The sequence below is a fragment of the Hylobates moloch genome, unplaced genomic scaffold (assembly GCF_009828535.3).
Source record: "Hylobates moloch isolate HMO894 unplaced genomic scaffold, HMol_V3 SCAFFOLD_9, whole genome shotgun sequence".
Classification (NCBI taxonomy): domain Eukaryota; kingdom Metazoa; phylum Chordata; class Mammalia; order Primates; family Hylobatidae; genus Hylobates; species Hylobates moloch.
The window spans coordinates 51,927,418-51,946,233 of NW_026652284.1; the positions used below are offsets into that span (position 1 = coordinate 51,927,418).

At 47.3% G+C, this 18,816-nt stretch overlaps 1 protein-coding gene across 9 annotated transcripts in view; it reads right to left on the bottom strand.

Annotated features, from left to right (window-relative positions):
- The window catches only part of SPIDR (scaffold protein involved in DNA repair), a 527,842-nt gene that overhangs the window by 1,637 nt on the left and 507,389 nt on the right, over positions 1-18,816 (bottom strand). For 7 of the 9 annotated variants that reach the window (XM_032759824.2, XM_032759837.2, XM_032759835.2 and 4 more), the window contains 3 exons: positions 7,046-7,139; positions 5,326-5,440; positions 4,908-4,961 (listed from right to left, as the gene is read on the bottom strand). The exons of 1 other annotated variant lie outside the window; for it this stretch is intronic. In XM_032759824.2, coding sequence (XP_032615715.1) covers positions 4,908-4,961; positions 5,326-5,440; positions 7,046-7,139 — 263 coding nt within the window. The remainder of the gene's footprint in view (positions 1-4,907; positions 4,962-5,325; positions 5,441-7,045; positions 7,140-18,816) is intronic. One more of the 9 variants, XM_032759829.2, reaches the window with a different exon arrangement.

Consider the following 18,816-nt stretch of genomic DNA (forward strand, 5'->3'; position numbering starts at 1 on the left):
CTTTCCCTGAGTTTGAGCTGGCCTCAGTGTCTGGCTTCTCATGAACAGAGTGCGGTGGAAGGGACACCAAGTGATGTTGCACGCCTGGTTAGGAAAGTTGCCCAGCTTCCAGCTGGCCCGTGGGATCCACACACATGCTGTGAGGGGGGTCCGGCCAGAGCTGTGGCCTGGACGTAGGAGCCTTCTGTGACTCCCACCGGCCTTGGGGGCACCCACTAATGCCCAGTGGAGCTGTCCGGATGAAGCCCTGTCCAAACGAGAGTTCTGTGTACAGAATGAATATTGATGCCACCAAGTTTTGAGATGGTTTGTTTTGTAAAAATAAATGTCAGGATCAGTCTGGGATGTGAACGCTACTGACGCCAACTCGTGGGGGGACTTTCATTTTCCCATTTGTAAGACAGGCATGGTGCCTATTCAGTGTGCTTTGTCAAGAGTTTTGGCTTCCTTGGTGAAAGAGAATAAAGTCAACAGGATGGTTTAATGTAGTGATGGGGGCAGTGGGTGTTACTGGTCAAGACAGGCGGAGACACAGAACTTGGTAATGGAAGCTGAGGCCTTCCCGAGGGCTCTGAGGTGGCATGGACGGCAAGTGCAGCTGCTCACTCGCTCACGCATAGGGGTTTATTACGAGCCCATGTGGGCCTGTCACTGAAGAGATGGCAGTGAGCAGGACAGTCTCCAGGCTGCTGGACTGGAGGGGACACCGGGGGTACAGAAGCAGAAGCGGGGTCACTGCACAGGGAGGGAGGGTGGAGGCGGCATGCTGGACACCCTTCTGGTGCCTTATAGTTTCAGTTAGTCTTGCATGTTTGTGCAAGTGTGAAACAGATGACCCTGTGGTCTTCTGGAGTAAAAGTACGCAATTCTGACTTAGAAAAAGCCAGCAAAAAATCATTTATTTGTAAAATGTTAGGTTTGGCTATATTATCTGTAAATGGAGTTTAAAATTTTTTATTACTTTTTTTGAGACTGAGTCTTGCTCTGTCACCCAGGCTGGAATGGAGTGAGCTCGACTCACTGCAACCTCTGCCTCCTGGGTTCAAGCAGTTCTCCTGCCTCAGCCTTCCAAGTAGTTGGGATTATAGGTGTGCACCACCATGCCTGGCTAATTTTTTTATTTTTAATACAGATGGGTTTTCACCGTGTTGGGCAGGCTGGTCTTGAACTCCTGACCTCAGGTGATCTGCCCGACTGGGCCTCCCAAAGTGCTGGGATTACAGGCGTCAGCCACTGTGCCCAAGTAATAAATCTTTTATGTGTGGGAGAAATTAACATGGAGAGGTTTAAACAACCATATTAGCAAACTCCCAAGCACTATTCATATGAATGTGTGTCTGCCTATGTGTAAAATGTGCTCTTTTAAAAAAATCACTATATATGTTCCTTTAACTTTTCCTTTTCTGAAAGCTAAGGAAACAAACTTCAAGTTCCATGTCACAATAATGTTACTATTGAGAAATGAGATGCACAACTACAGACAATCCTACTGTTTCACATCTGCAGCTTGACCACATTACAGTAAAGGCATAAAACTTAACACTCAAGTATCTTAACCGAAACAGTGCATTTGCCCCAGGGAATGGAGTTACAGTTCTTGTGGAAAGCCCCAGTTTGATTCTCTGAATTTTGGTGAATGTGCATGCTCATCCAGAAAACTGACAGAATCCATACTGGGTATCTCTCAGCTAACATCTCTACCCAGGCCACTCTGGCACCCATCTTCTATCAGCTTCTTTCCAGATCCGCAGTAAAGACCTGATCAGCCACTGTGAGTAGAGCTGGGCATGGGGTAAAGAGCCTCCTAAGTTGTCTACTTCCAGGCTTGGAACTTACCCCACAGTCCACTGGTATTGGCCCTGAAACCAGAGCACCCAAAAAGGTGATACTAAGGCTGCTGCGACCCTCTGGCCCTCATCCAATGCATACACATACACACATGCAGACACGTACACACATGTATGCATGTGTCAAGCATATGTGCATACACAGCATAGTCAAGTGGACACATGCACATGGGCATGGGCAAAGGTGCTCTGATGCACACACACTGCATAAACGTGCACACACGTGCACTCAGGTACACACACCTTTGAGCTCTTTATAAGCAGGGCTTTTACCTATGGGAATATTCTGGTTGACAAGTTAAATGTGTAGGAGGAACAAGTGCCTTAGCCAGAAGGAAATCAAGTGAAGGAAGGAGGATTTCTGCCAGGGTTCCTGGTCTCTGGATCTCTAAAGAGGGGTGGGGATCGGAAGGGGTGTCAAGCACTGTCCATTGCTGGCGGCTTCCTGGATGGTGACCAGGGATGCCAAGCAGGCAGCTACTACCACAGCACCGCCCCGCCCTTCTGAGTAGCATGGAGCAGCTGGAAAGCTGTGTGCCATGCCCAAGTGTTGGTTGAATCTGTTGAGGTTGTGGGTTTTGGTTCGTTTTGTCATGCGTTCTCAAACGGGCGTTTCTAATGCTTTCTCCCAACATTCTCCATCAAGATGTGTTCCCTGAAAACTCAGATCTGCCATCTTTAGCACCTACTCAAACTTCTACCCGGTCAGCTGTGGGCAGTTCCCCCCTTTCTGGGCACTGCCTCCTCCTTTCTTCCTCTCTCCCCCCAGGATTCAGACAAGGAGACAAGGAATTGGCTGACAGGCACTGCTGTGTGGTCGGTTGCCTGTTATACACTTAAACTTCCTTAAGGACAGAAAAGCACATATGCTGTTCCCCATTATGCCCCTTGGGCTGGCTCCCAACTCTGCAGGTGGTCACTCTGTGGGGTAACAATGACCTTCCCTCTGTGGGATGTCTTTGCCTTGGGCACTGCACTCATCCCCCTAGCAGGGAAATATGGGCTCTACCTTGCTGGGACATTGGGAGGTTGAACGGGGAACCGTGAGAATGCGGTAGGCTCAGTTTCTGGCCCGTAGTGATGACTCACCTTTTGCACCACTGGGGAACACTTGCCGATGAGCCTCCACAGCCCGGCCTCAGCATCAATCCCTGTGTGCAGCAGCTCAGGGGACAGTTCCGAGCTGGAGCTCAGGGCCACTGAGGAGCTTTAAAGCTGGTGGGTGTTGTGCCAGGAGGGAGCAGAAACTCTTTTTTTTTTCTGAGACGGAGTCTTGCTCTGTTGCCCAGGCTGGAGTATGGCGCAACTTCAGCTCACTGCAACCTCTACCTCCCTAGTTCCACTAATTCTCCTGCTTCAGCCTCCCGAGTAGCTGGGGTTACAGATGCGCACCACCACACCCAGCTTTTTTGTATTTTCAGTAGAGATGGGGTGTCACCATGTTGGCCAGGCTGGTCTCAAACTCCTGACCCCAGATGATCCCCCCGCCTCGGCCTCTCAAAGTGCTGGGATTACAGGCATGAGCCACCATGTCCAGCCAAGAGCAGAAACTCTTTAGAGCTTGCAGGTGATTCTAGTGTATTCTCACTTGTGATCCTCAAAGATCCCGCTCATAGACTTATCCATGTTCCAATTTAATCCAACTCTGACAGACATGGTTTAGATGAGAGAGGACAAACTGCTGCTCTGCCTTGCAGGGCTGCTGGCCCCTCCTGAGGTGCAGTGGGTGAGAGGGTGGCAGGGGTAGTGGGGCAGGGAGGAGTCTCCATAGGACAGGTCAAGTCACCACAAATTTGGGTTGGATACTTGGGAGGCTGAGGCAGGGGGATCGTTTGAGCCCAGGAGTTCGAGGCTGTAGTGAGCTTATGGTTGTGTCACTGCACTCCAGCCTGGATGACAGAGTAAGACTGCCTAAAAAAAAAAATAAAAAAAAATTCTGGCTAGAATCTGGCCATGGGGACCCATTAGACAAAGACTCCTTATTTGACTGACCACAGAGCTCCAGGATGATCGGCCTCCCCAGACACCACACTCCCTTCCAGGGTGGCCCAAGTCAGCTCCCTGGTTGTGGAGCCCACTCTGGTTCCAGATGTCTCTTGTGAACTGGGGCTGTGCCCAGGGGCCACTGAGTGGCTGGTCCCCTTCTGTGGCTATTCCATGAGCCACTTGTGGTGCTTTTAAGTGGCTTTCACAAGACACAGGTGGCATCTCCAGGACAGATGTCTCATTTATGAGGGTCAAATTTCACACAGCAGAAACTCTTTGGCCCATCAATTATATATTTAGGTGGCTTTTCTTGGAGGAGCCACCCCGCTTTACTAAGATTCACCACAGTAACTCTTAGGGCAGGACAGTCACATTACCCGTTATTCAGAGTCTGGAATACCCAGTGTTTAAAAAAAGAAAAAAAAAAGCATCTTGGGGAATTCCATCCTATTAACATGACACCTTGGCAGTAGGACTCCAACCTGAAGACTGTGTTGCTGTAATCAAAGCCAAGGGGGCAGGCTGGGTGCAGCGGCTCATGCCTGTAATCCCATCACTTTGGGAGGCCAAGGTGGGAGGATCACCTGAGGTCAAGAGTTCGAGACCAGCTTGGCCAGCATGGTGAAACCCCATCTCTACTAAAAATACAAAAATTAGCTGGGAGTGGTGGCTCATGCCTGTAGTCTCAGCTACTCGGGAGGGTGAGGCAGGAGAATCGCTTGAACCTGGGAGGCGGAGGTTGCAGTGAGCCAAGATCACGCCACTGTGCTCTAGCCTGGACAAAGAATGAGACTCTTGTCTAAAAACAAAAAAGCATACAAACAAAAAAGCCAGGGGACAGATTCCTGCATCTACCTCAACAATGATCTAAAATAACCTCATTTCCACAGAGGAAAGGAACCTATCAGACTGAATGGCAGACATATCTGCATTTCACTCTCGAGTATCTACACCACTTCCTAGTGGGATGGGTTGTAATAGAACACATTTGGGAGTGGGGGCTTCCTCTGGGGATGAGTTGCTCATGCAGGCTACCGAGTGTGCGGCCCCCTGGGCTGGGCCCCCTGCACTTACCCCATCTTCACCGGCGGCAAACCTCAGCAGGGAGGAAATGCTGCGCTGCAACAGCTGCAACAGCAGAAGCAGGGCTGGGTTAAACTCCCTCCAACACAGTAAGTGCTCAAGTTAGATTACTCATTCCCCAAAATTAACATGTTACATCCAAACCACCTGTCTTCAGAGCTTCAGTCTCACGGCCTTAGGTCAAAGATGTGTTTTAACATGGAGAGGCTGTGTTCACACAGGGTGCATCCTCCCACCTTTCCTAGGGAAGCTCCTAAGACCTAGAGGGAGCTCCAGATGCAACCCATCCCAGCCGAGTCCCAGTGCCTCTGCAGGCATACAGGAGGACATGCACCTGCTTCAGCTCTGTCTCACCTTCGCTATGTTGGAGTGAGCTAGGAGTGAGTGCGTGCTCTGGCCTGGCTCCTACCTTGACCTTCACTCTGCACTGGGGTCTTGAGCGGCAGTCCAGGAAGACCTGCAGGTGCCTCTTGAGAACAGGAGATGTGACCACCCGGGAGCAGTCCCCACAGGAAAAGGCGCCTCTGGTATATGAAAACCCAAGGAAAGACAAGGCCCCGGGAGGCACAAGTCAGGAAAGCTCCAGTGGGAGACATTTTCCTAAACATGGGTGTCTGCTGAGATAGAAAACGGGGCTTTACTCTCAGAATCAAGTTTCTGAGAGAGGCCTGCAGCTGCCTGGACTCAGCCTGTCCAAGGGATGAACATCAGCTTCGAGTAGCACTGGCTGGAGGCCGATGAGGGGAGCAGAGGAGGGGATGCTGAGCCTCCCAGGAAGGGGGGTCAGGGCCTGGGAGGCCAGGGGTCAGGCTGCCCCCTGGCCCAGGAGAGAAAGTCTGCTCTCAGCTGCCAGCACAGCCACTGTTGTGTGCTACCATGCATGCCTGCACATGTGCTCATCTCTTCCACACAGTCCAGTGATGGCTTGTGTAAGGCCACCAGCCCAGGTATGCCAAGGAGACATTTGCTCTTTGCTTTGTGTGTTTTTTTTTTCTTTCTTTGAGATGGAGTCTCGCTCTCACTCTGTCACCCAGGTTGGAGTGCAGTGGTGCGATCTCGGCTCACTGCAACCTCCACCTCCCCCTGGTTCAAGTGATTCTCCCACTTCAGCCTCCTGAGTAGCTGGGACTACAGGTGTGTGCCACCATGCCCGGCTAATTTTTGTATTTTTAAAATTAATAATAGAGATGGGGTTTCACTGTGTTGGCCAGGCTGGTCTTGAACTCCTGACCTCAAGTGATCTACCTGCCTCACCTCTCACAGTATTGGGATTACAGGCGTGAGACACTGCGCCTGGCCGATCTTTGCTTTTTTTTCTCTTTTTCTTTCTGAGACAGAGTCTCACTCTGTCGCCAGGCTGGAGTGCAGTGGTGCGATCTCGGCTCACTGCAACCTCCGACTCCCCGTTTCAAGAGATTCTCCTGCCTCAGCCTCCCGAGCAGCTGGGATTACAGGCACGCGCCACCACGCCCAGCTAATGTTTGTATTTTTAGTAGAGACTGTGTTTTGCCATGTTGGCCAGGATGGTCTGGATCTCCTTACCTTGTGATCCGCCTGCCTCGGCCTCCCAAAGTGCTGAGATTACAGGCGTGAGCCACCACGCCCAGCCTCTTTGCTTTTTAAGAAGCAGAAAAGTAATGAGCCTGTCCCTTTCTATCACATGACACTGCACTTGGGAGGCCGGAGGACTGACTTCACAGGGACAGACCCTGAGGGAGGGCAGCACAGTGGGGTGGGCAGGGACATCTGTCCAGTAGCTGCTCACTGTAAACGTGGTCTCTGTAAACGTCTGCACCTTTCACAAAAGCCAGGCTATATAGTCACCAAGTTTTTTTCACTTATTCATGTTTGTCCTGTTTTTTTAATTCTCCTGGCTGATAATAAAGGAGGTGGGGACAAAACCCAGCACTTCTATCTCATAACAGGAGCAGCTGCAAGAAACAGCAGAAATCTCAGTAAGGAAAACCCACCGGGCCCCAGGGGCCTCTTCCCTTGCCGTTCAGCAGAGGCGGAGGTTGCCCCTTGAGCTCTCGAAGGAGTTACCTGAGGCAGCAAGGCCCAGGTTCTGGGGCTGGGTTGCTTCTGTGCCCTTTCGGTTCTAGGGCTTTCGGGACAGCCTGTCCCCTTACCTGTCTTCCAGCCTCTGTTCCAATCTCCCGTTGCCACACATGTCACACACAGGCCATGAGAAAGCAGTGCTCTCGTCTACGCCAACCACAGTGCCTAGGCCCAAGAGAAGGAAAGCCCACCTCAGAGGCAGCTCTGCCCTCTCTGACTCCTCTGCTTCCCCACGTGCAGAGGACAACATGAGGGGCCTTGTGATTTTTGCCTTACTTGTGAGTTTATATACATGTTCCTCAGATTTTTATAATTTCTACTTATTGTACAAAGAAAAATTATAACAATAAGAAGTACGTTTTAAAACTTGCCTGCATATTACCACCTAACTGAAGTATTTTCGTTGGGATATTTTTCCAGATGCATAGGTAGTTACATCGCCACAGCTGAGCCGGCCCTCAGTCCCTCAAACATTCCCCATATTGCATATTTAGGTCTGTGCTTTTACTGTAGCACAGTAATAATATATAGACTCCTTAACACAGCGATGAGTGTTTGAGTAATGATTATGCCACTGCACTCCAGCCTGGGTGACAGGGCAAGACCCTGTCCCCGCTCCCAAAAAAAAAGATGAAATAAATGGTAAATTGACAAATGGAAAAGACACCTGAGACGTGTGTCAGAGACACCCCTGAGCATCCCAGAGGGTCATGGAAGGCTTCCTGAGGAAGGGAGTGAGGGGGTTCCACAAGACAACCAGGGCGGGCCACACAGACTCTGCATACCATGGCAGGGCTGAGGCAGGGCAAGCACAGTTAGTTGGTCACTGCTTGCTGGGGATTCGGATAGTCTGATTTTCTTGGATGTGAAGCATTGTAGATATCATCTAGATACACCACCAAATCGCAGATGTCCTTGTTGAAAAGTGGTGAAATTAGATGTTTGAAGAAAAAGTAAAATCTGAGTTTCTAGAAAAATAGAAGGGTCTTCCTTTCCACTCTTGGCGCAAAAAATTTCATTCCCCACTAAAACAAGCATTGGGAGAAAATTTATCTTTAGAGGATAAATCAGAAGTATGAGAATGAGTAGGCTTGGTTTATTAAAGTGCATTCATGCAATGCATACTTGAATGACTTTTTAAAAATGAAAATAATAGATCTTGATTTTGAAAAGGCTGCCCTAGCTAATGACATTGTCAAAGTGGGTCAAAGGGATGAAAAGCAAAGTCAATAAAGGCTCATAATGCAGCTGGAAAACAGTGTTGACTAATTCACAACAGGCAGGCGCATGAGGAGGTGCAAGGGGAGAAAGGAGCGGCTGCATCCCCAAGCCCCAGAGCACATCTGGCACCGTGGCCTGGCTCCTGCCCAGGGCCTGCAGGCCCACCAAAGGCCCACTCACTGGTTTACTGGTGCTTGGTAAATGACTGCTACCTTAATAAAAAGTAGACTGCTACCAGTCAAAGTTCCTCTTTATCCTAGGATATCCATGGGTGTTAACAGCATTTACATTTATATGGGATTAAGCAATTTCCTTCTAATTAGAGAATAAGGCAAGAGTTGAGGAAATACATTTCATCTGAGGTCCATAAGCCATTGTGGAAATCTTTTCTGGCAACCCTAAATAAATTTCAAGAGATAGCTGGGAAGTGTATGATTAAACATTCACTTAAGGCCGGGCACAGTGGCTCATGCCTGTAATCCCAGCACTTTGGGCAGCCGAGGTGGGAGGATCATGAGGTCAAGAGATCGTGACCATCCTGGCCAACACGGTGAAACTCTGTCTCTACTAAAAATAAAAAATTAGCCGGGCGTGGTGGCACGCGCCTGTAGTCCCAGCTCCTTGGGAGGCTGAGGCAGGAGAATCGCTTGAACCCAGGAGGCAGAGGTTGCAGTGAGCCGAGATCACGCCACTATACTCAAGCCTGGTGACAGAGAGAGACTCTGTCTCAAAAAAACAAAAACAAAAACAAAAGACATTCACTTAAATGAGCATCAGAAAGAAAAAGACAGTTTACATCAGGGTTGAGGACACCATACTCATGAACTTGCCAGCAGTTTGCCATTAAGTCTTTACTTTGCTTGTCTTATGTGCAGAAATGTCTTGTAATTAGGTTTGGGAAAGGTGTATTGCTTAGTTACAAACACCTCTTTTTAAAAAGGTCCTTTCAAAGGGTCCTCAGGATGGGTGGGTCTGGCACTCACCACGCCTGGTGCACACATTTCTTTAGTAACTTGAACTCTGCTATACCCTCTTCCTCCCTATTTCCTGATGGAAAGAAGTCAGGGCTCATAAGTCTTCTATTTAGAAGCTGGAGCCTGGGTTTAGACAGGACTTCACCCCTCTTTCCACAGAGATGTGAGCCTGCTGCATCCCTTCCTGCAGCCCTGCACCAGGTCCCATCGCTAGTGAGTGGTGGACAGAGAGGTGGTGAGCAGAGTGAGGGAGGGAAAACCAGCGCTGCCAAACGACTTCACCCCAGAAGACACAGCAGAGAAACATTTCCGCACACCCCAGAGCTGCCACTCAGGGAGAACAGAGATGAGGAGGCCTTGTGACACCAGCAAGGAGTGAGTGCCTCCCCCTCACCCTGTCACTGAGACCTGGATGGACAGAGGGATGCTGCCAGCTCTCAGTGAGTGACTGCTCCATGCTCAGAATATATTCAGGGTCCTTTTAAACTCTACTCAGAGAAAATGTTCAGTACTCAGCCATCTGAGACCCAGATGCTCAGCTGGTTCTGCTGCTGAGAGAGCTGCCCAAGCCCTAGCACCAACTCTCTGCAGATGTGAAGGGGTCCCCTTGGAGCCATGCAGAGGACACGTCATCACTGAGATCTTCTGGACCAGGGCAGGGCAGAACAGAGCAAGGCTGAGGTGCTGAGATGGGGGCAACTGCTATTGCCAAACAGTAGTGAGGACTCCAGCCTTGCCTGGATTTGATGGAGGTGGGCAGGCCTGTGGCTGGCGGGTGTGCAGGCTGAGGACTGTGTAGGAGTAGGTCACTGCCTAGCTGCTACCTTGCTATGGACATTCCTGCATGTGAGGCTTGGATAAGCTTTGTTATTTTGCAGCTGGGGGTTTGTTTTCTCTTAATGCCCAGTTGACTGGTTCTCACTAAAGGATCTGGCAGCACTCAGCCCTGCCTCTGTGATAAGGCTGTTTACAAATCTTGAGCCCTACATGCGGGCCTGCAGGGCAGCTGTAGAACAGGCCTGGAAGCAGAAGAGGCCCACAGGGAATGCTACATGAAAATGGCGAGATATGAGGAAAATGAAATGTCAGAAACTTGAATCTATATAAAGAAAGGAAGAATATTAGAGAAGGAATAAATGAAGGTAAAATAAAATCTTTTACATTTCTAATTCTAAATTGATAGAAAAGATAATAGTTTATTTAAATAATAATAATAATGTAACCAATGATTATACCTTTTGAGTAAGTGAAATGCATAACAGGAGTGTTACAAGGGATGGGAAAGAAAAAAAAAGAGAAATCAGGAACACTCTGATACTAGGTACCTGCATTACCTGTGAAGCAGGACAGTGTTATTTGAAAGTGGACTTGATTGGCTGTAAAGTGTATTGCAAACTCCAGGGCAACCACCAGAAAAACTTAAAAATAAGTATAATTGGGCTGGGCATGGTGGCTCACGCCTGTAATCTCAGCACTTTGGGAGGCCAAGGCGGGAGGATCGTGACGTCAGGAGATCGAGACCATCCTGGCTAACATAGTGAAACCCTGTCTCTACTAAAAATACTAAAAATTAGCCGGGCATGGTGGCGGGTGCCTGTAGTCCCAGCTACTCAGGAGGCTGAGGGAGAAGAATGGCGTGAACCCGGGAGGCGGAGCTTGCAGTGAGCTGAGATCGCGCCACTGCACTCCAGCCTGGGAGACAGAGCGAGGCTCCTTCTCCAAAAAAAAAAAAAAAAAAAAGTATAATTGATGTTTTGAAAGAAAAGAGAAAATGGAATCATAATGTTCAATAAAAATGAGAATAGGCAGAAAGAGTGGAAGACAAAAAAAGAAACAAGCGGGGCAATGAATAGAAAATAGTTATAAACACAGTTGATATTATCTCAGTTATATGAATAATCACTTAAAATGAGAATGGTCTCAATACACAAATTAAATGACAGAGACTATTAGAGTGAACAAAAAACAAGAACCAACTATATGTTGTTTATATAAAGACACATGGCTAGCCACAATGGCTCACACTTGTAATCCCAGCACTTTGGAAGGCCAAGGCTGGGGGATCATTTGAGGTCAGGAGTTTGAGGGCAGCCTGGGCAACACAGTGAAACTCTGTCTCAACAACAACAACAACAACAAAAATTAACTGGGCATGGTGGTGTGTGCCATCCCAGTAGTCCTAGCTACTTGGGAGGCTGATGTGGGAGTATTACTTTAGCTCAAGAGTTCAAGGTTGCAGTAAGCTATGATCACACCAATGCACTCCAGCCTGGATGATCCTGTCTTAAAAAGATTAAAACCAAAATATGCCCAGGAGTTTGAGAGCAGCCTGGACAATACAGCAAGACCCCATTTCAAAAAAAAAAAAAAGGATGAAAAAACCAGTAAGAAATCCAAAACACTTCTGGTTCCAAGCATTTCGGATATGGGATACTCAACTTGTATAATCATAATAATATAAATGCCATTCATTGATTTTCATCTTTGAGAATCAATCTGTAGAAAATGTGTGCAAAGCTTAATTATAGTTATACAACAGAATGTTACCAATCTTAACAATATAAAGTGCAGATGCAAAGGTAGGTAGATGGAAGAGTGTAATAAAAGAAGGGAAGGGGAGCTAATATTATTTTCTTCCACAGTGATATTATCTCCAGCAAATGGAACAACAAAACCCCTCTGGCTAACATCATAATCAATGGTGAGAAAGTACATGGTTAACCCTTAAGATTAAGAACAGGGCAAGGATGTTCCCACTACTGCTATTCTACATGGTACAGATAGTCCTAGGTAATGCAGTAAGACAAGAAAATAAAATAAAAGATACATAGATTGAGAAGAAAGAAAGAAAACTGTTCACAGATGACCCAGTTTTCTATGGAGAAAATCTCAAAGAAACAACAAAAAACCACTAAGTGATTACAGCAAAGTTGCAGGGTTAATATCAAAAAGTTAATTGTTTTCCTATGAAACACAATGAACGATTGGAATTTGAAATTAAAAACAATACTATTTACAATAGCAACAAAATAAATGAAATACTTAGGTATAAATCTACAAAATATGTACAAGATCTGTACGAGGAAAACTAAAAAACTCTTCTGAAAGATATCAAAGAAGATATAAATAAATGCAAAGATATTCCATGTTCATGGATAAGAAGGCTCTAGTATTAATATGTCATTTTTTCCCCACCTAATCTACACACTCAACACTATCCCAATCAAAATCTCATCAAGTTATTTTGTGGATATCAACAAATTGATTCTAAAGTTTATATGGAGAGGCAAAATGACCTAGAATAGCCAAGACAATATTGAAGAACAAGAATAAAGCTGGAAAACTGACAGTACCTGACTTCAAGACTTAAAAGTCGTAGTAACTGGCCGGGTGCGGTGGCTCACACCTGTAATCCCAACACTTTGGGAGGCCAAAGTGGGTGGATCACGAGGTCAGGAGATTGAGACCATCCTGGCTAACATGGTGAAACCCTGTCTCTACTAAAAATACAAAAAAAAATTAGCCGGGCGTGGTGGCGGGTGCCTGTAGTCCCAGCTACTCGGGAGGCTGAAGCAGGAGAATGGCGTGAACCCGGGAGGCGGAGCTTGCAGTGAGCCAAGATTGCGCCACTGCACTCCAGCCTGGGCAACTGAGCAAGACTGTCTCAAAAAAAAAGTTTCAATAATTAAGATGGTGTACCGGTAGCAAAAGAACAAATAGATCAAGGGAACACAGACCCTCATAAATATAGTCACCTGATCTTTGACAAGGGAACAAAGACATTTCAATGGAGAAAGAACAGTCTTTTCAACAAATGGTGCCAGAACAACTAGATTTCCACAGGCAAAAAAATGAATCTAGACATAGATCTTCCATCTTTTACAAAAAATAATTCAAAATGGATCATAGGCTTAAATGTAAAACACAAAACTCCTAGAAAGAAAACAGGAGAAAATCTAGATGATCATGGGTCTGACAATGAGTTTTTAGATGTGACACCAGAAATGCAATTCATGAAAGAAACAACTGATGTGAGACCTCATTAAAATTAAAACTTATGGTTTGTAAAAAGACTATTAAGAGTATGAAAAGGGCCAGAAACGGTGGCTCATGCCTGTAATCCCAGCAGTTTGGGAGGCCTAGGTGAGTGGATCACCTGAGGTCAGGAGTTCAAGACCAGCCTGGCCAACATGGTGAAACCCAGTCTCTACTAAACATACAAAAACTAGCTGGGCATGGTGGCAGGCACCTGTAATCCCAGCTACTCAGGAGGATAAGGGAGGAGAATTGCTTGAACCTGGGGGGTGGAAGTTGCAGTGAGCCAAGACTGCACCACTGCACTCCAGCCTGGGCAATAGAGAAAAAAGAAAAAAAAAGTATGAAAAGACAAGCCATGAACTGGGAAAAATATTTGCAAAAGACACATCTGATCAAGGGCTGTTAACACTTAAAACTCAACAATAAGAAAACGAACAACCCAATTAAAAAATGAGCAAATGATTTCAACAGACAAATCATTAAAGAGGTTGACAAATAACCATATGAAAAGATGCTCAATGTCATACGTCATCAAGGAATTGCAAATTGAAGCAGCAATGAGATACTACTACACATTTATTAGAATGGCAAAAATCCAAAACACTAGTAACACCAAATGCTGGTGAGGATGTGGATCAAGAGGAGCTCTTATTCATTGCTGGTGGGAATACAAAATGATACAGCCAACTTTGGAAGACAGCTTAGCAGTTACTTCCAAAACTAAACATATGATCCAGCAATCATATTTCTTGGCATTTACCCACGAGTTGAAAACTTATGCCCACACAAAAACCTTCACACATGTCTATTGCAGCCTCATTAATAATTGCCAAAACTTGGAAGCAAACCAGAAAACTGTGGTACATCCATGCAATGGAATACTATTCAGTGCTAAAAAGAAATGAGCTATCAAGCCATGAAAAGATGTGGAGGAATCTTAAATGCATATTGCTAAGTGAAATAAGCTAATCTGAAAAGGCTGCATACCGCATGATTCCAACTATATGACATTCTGGAGAAGGCCAAACTACAGAGACAGTACAAAGAAGAGTGGCTGCCAGTAGTTAGTGGGGAGGGAGGGATGAAGAGCCAGAGCACAGGATTTTTAGGGTGGTGAAATTATTCTGTATGATACACTAATAGTAATGGTAGTACATGGTATTATACATCTGTCAAAACCAACAGAACTGTATAACACAAACAGAGAATGCTGGCTCCCCTGGGTGTGGGGGGGGGGCATGGGAGTCCTGGCTCCTGTAAATGTAAGGAGCATTGGGTTCCTTGAGTGCGGGTTGACTGTGGGAGATGTGGGGGCCTTGGCTTCCCTGGTTTCCTTGAGTGTGGGAGATGTGGGGGCCTTGGCTTCCCTGGTTTCCTTGAGTGTGGGAGATGTGGGGGCCTTGGCTTCCCTGGTTTCCTTGAGTGTGGGAGATGTGGGGGCCTTGGCTTCCCTGGTTTCCTTGACTGTGGGAGATGTGGGGGCCCTGGCTTCCCTGGGTGTGAGGAGCATTGACTCTGGCTTCCTTGGCTTTCCCAGGTGTAGGAACCCCTGGTCCCTCCAGCCTGGCTCCTAGGGCACTCACCCCTTGTTAGCCCAGTGCCTGGGCCAGCTGTAGCTGCTTGGAGAAGGCAAATTCCCAGCTGCTGGCAATGCTGGCTGTAATCAGACTGGTCAGACACAACTGGTGCTTATATCTTTTCTTTTTTTTTTTTTGAGACGGAGTCTCACTCTGTCACCCAGGCTGGAGTGCAGTGGTGCGATCTCAGCTCACTGCAAGCTCCGCGTCCCGGGTTCATGCCATTCTCCTGCCTCAGTCTCCCGAGTAGCTGGGACTACAGGTGCCTGCCACCATGCCCAGCTAATTTTTTTTGTATTTTTAGTAGAGACAGGGTTTCACTGTGTTAGCCAGGATGGTCTGGATCTTCTGACCTCGTGATCCGCCCACCTCGGCCTCCTAAAGTGCTGGGATTACAGGCATGAACCACCGCGCCCAGCCTGGTACTTATATCCTTTCTATGAAGCTTAGGATGGCAGGGCTGCCTCCCTGTTCAGGCCACTAAAGTGACTTTAGGTTCCTAGGACATTTATTAACTGACATGAGAGGCCTAGAACTTCTCATTGGCAAACCAATGGTGCCTGTGTTTAGTGCTGTCTCTGTGCCATGCAGGCCACCTCCCCCAGTACCTACTCCCTTCCTGCTCACCACCTCACCTCAGTATTCACCCACAGCTCTCTCACAGGGAAGACCTGTGGGGGTTTCCAACTTTTCTCTATTTAGAAGGAGCCCTGGGTAGGGGAAGGGAGAGCATCAAGAATAGCTAATGTATGCTGGGCTTAATACCTGGGTGATGGGTTGATCTGTGCACCATGGCACACATTTACCTATTTAACAAACCTGCACGTCCTGCACATGTACCCCAGAACTTAAAAGTTGAGGGGAAAAAAAAAAGAATCCTGCCATTGCTTGGCCAAGACCATATTTCTATTCTTCAATATTTCTCTAAAAGAAAACGAAGTTTATAGGTAATGTCTGAATGTCTTACTGTGTTTTACACTTTATAAAATAGTTTTAGCAATGTGCAATGAAAAAATGAAAGGTGACTTAAACCATGAGGATAGTAATTCATCTTCCTGACTAGTGCACATGTTAAAAAAAAATAAAAAGGAGCCCTTGCCTTCAATGAGGTACAGAAAAATGAGAGAGAGAAAAAAAAAGAGCCAAACATAAGTAGTTTAAGCATATTTCTTAAGTGAATTTGAGAAGGAAAAACTGCCTAAATACAACTGGCTTAGTCAGAAACGTTGATCCCACCAATTTATAAAATGAGGGCACAGAAAAAAAAACACTTTTCATCTTAATACATGCAAAATACATGAACCAATCGGAGCATGTTTCCTCCCCGTTTAGAAATCTTGCTTCTTTGCTTTTAGTTGGGAAGAGCACTGGATGAGCAAAGGACAAATGTGTGTGTGGTCTCCGTACGTGACTGATATGATACCTTCTCTACTGCACATGGAGGCAAGCACGTAGCTTTAATAGTGCATGCCTCCACTATTACTGTCCATTCAAACCTTGGAATAAAAGCACAGATCCCGGCTACAAGCTTTGAAATGTGGCTTGGGTGGACTGGACACAGGGAACCCCAGCCTCTAGAGTCCTTCAATGTGTCTGGCATATGGACACTAGGCTTGGACCTGTGCAGCTGTTTTTTGATTAAGGAGGGTGCCAACAGCGTGTGCCCCAGGGCTGCGCTCATTTCAGAAAGGTGTTATACTCAGCAAAGCCCACAGAGGTCTGAAGGCAGCAGCTGAGTGTTAGGAATGCATCTTGTGCTGCTCTCCTTCCAGTGGTTAGGTGCTTAAGAGTCTGAACTGCTGATCTCTAGAACACCTAAATTTGCTACCAGGAACAGAGCTTTGTGACAGATCAAACTACCTATTGATTACATTACACATATTTAGTTTTCAACACCCATTTGAAGGTTCAGTTTGAGTGAGGTGGGGCCTAAGGATGGCTGAGCCTCATCAGTGTTCCCAGCTGCTGCCAACACAGCTAATGCCCAACAGGGAGGTCACTGCACTAGGTCACATGAGGCTGCATCTGACCACCTAGAGCAAAGTTCCCTCAGTGTACCAGCAGGCAGGCCTACTGCCACGGGCACAAAAGGTGAGGATCCGCCTCTGTGTGCACCTGTGGCACTCACTGGCCGTAGTTAGGAATGGGTTAGGGAAACCCTCCTTGGGGTTCTTCAGGTACATATTTTCTCATGAGACACTGCTATGGGTGGTGGCGATTCTTCTGGTCATAAAATAACAGGGTCCCGTGCAGCCTAACTGGTTTGTGGCATGGCAGTGACTTTCAGACTCAGAGCTGAGACCTTCACTGCAGGATGTTCTCCCTGAGCCCCTGACTAATCCTGGCCTCTGGGAGAGCTGAGGGGGTGGGAGAAGAACAGGTAGCAACCAATGAAGAGAATGAAGGCGGAAGGGATGTCCTTATACATGTGCCTGGAGACCAGGAAGCCCTGGAAGTGAGCGATGGGTCACTGCCAAAGGCACACAAATAGCACATGCGCCCCAGGGACGAGGCTGCACCCCTCTGCACCATGTGCCCTGTCCCTGTAGCTGGTCTGCTCAGGGGCACAGTGCTGCTGTACACCAAAGAGCAGCTCCACGCTGGCTCACATGGGCCAGGCAGTCTGCTCCACCTCTGCAGACCCTCCGCCCTTCTTACTTCTTCCTGCCAATCATCTCTCCCTGCTTTACATCATAGTCTGTGGAGCTGCAGAATTTCTTTTTTTTTTGAGACGGAGTCTTGCTCTGTCACCCAGGCTGGAGTGCAGTGGCGCAATCTCGGCTCACCGCAAGCTCCGCCTCCCGGGTTCACGCCATTCTCCTGCCTCAGCCTCTCCAAGTAGCTGGGACTACAGGCGCCCGCCACCACGCCAGGCTAATTTTTTTTTTTTTTTTTTTAGTAGAGACGGGGTTTCACCGTGGTCTCTATCTCCTGACCTCGTGATCCACCCGCCTCGGCCTCCCAAAGTGCTGGGATTACAAGCGTGAGCCACCGCACCCGGCCAGAATTTCTTCATTAAAAAATCTGACCATATAATCTCCACATGGCCAGGGAAAGTAGAGCAATACGCAAGCAGCTGGCTCCCCTGCTGCCCTTCTTGGTCCCTGCCCCTCTCCCATCACTTGGGAGGGTTTATAACTGCTCCCAGCACTTCTGTGGGTTATCCATGTGCCCTTCCACCTGCTCTTATAGCCTTGCCCAACTCTACTTGACAAATCCTGACAGTCCTAAGGCCACCCACCCACTGCAGTCAGTGGCTGCAGCCCTCAGACGTCCCTCCCTTCCTGACTCCTGGTACCAGTACTGAGATGTCTGTTTTCTCCACTGGACTCAGAGCTTCAAAGCCCCCAAAGCCTCCTGAGCATTATCTCATTTAATTCTCAACTGTGTTTTGAGGCTGATTCCACTAGCCTTATTTTACAGATGAGAAAATGGAGGCCTCATATGACCCATCACCCCATAACTGCAGTTATGCATCAGCATTAACCCCAAAAGGAGATGCACAGAAGAGAAAATCCAAATGGCCTCAACACAGTGAAAAGGATGTGAAAGCAACAATGGAATCACAAGAGTTTTCTGTTCATCAATTATAAAAAGTCAGGAACTAGTTACAGGTAAGGGTGAGGAACACCAGCCATCTTAGACATTACGCTCGCAAGTCTGAATTTTGATATGCTTTGAACCAGCTGGGTGCGGTGGTTCATACCTGTAATTCCAGAACTTTGGGAGGCCGAGGTGGGTGGATCACCTGAGATCAGGAGTTCAAGACCAGCCTGGCCAACATGGCAAAATCTCTATTAAAAACACAAAAAGTAGCCAGGTGTGGTGGTGCACGCCTGTAGTCCCAGCTACTTGGGAGGCTGAGGCAGGAGATTCTCTTGAACCCAGTAGACAGAGGTTGCAGTGAGCTGAGATCATGCCATTGCACTCCAGCCTGGGTGACAGACTGAGACTCTGTCTCCAAACAAAACAAAACAAAACAAAACAAAACAAAACAAAACAAAACAAAACAAAACAGAGATGCACAAACCC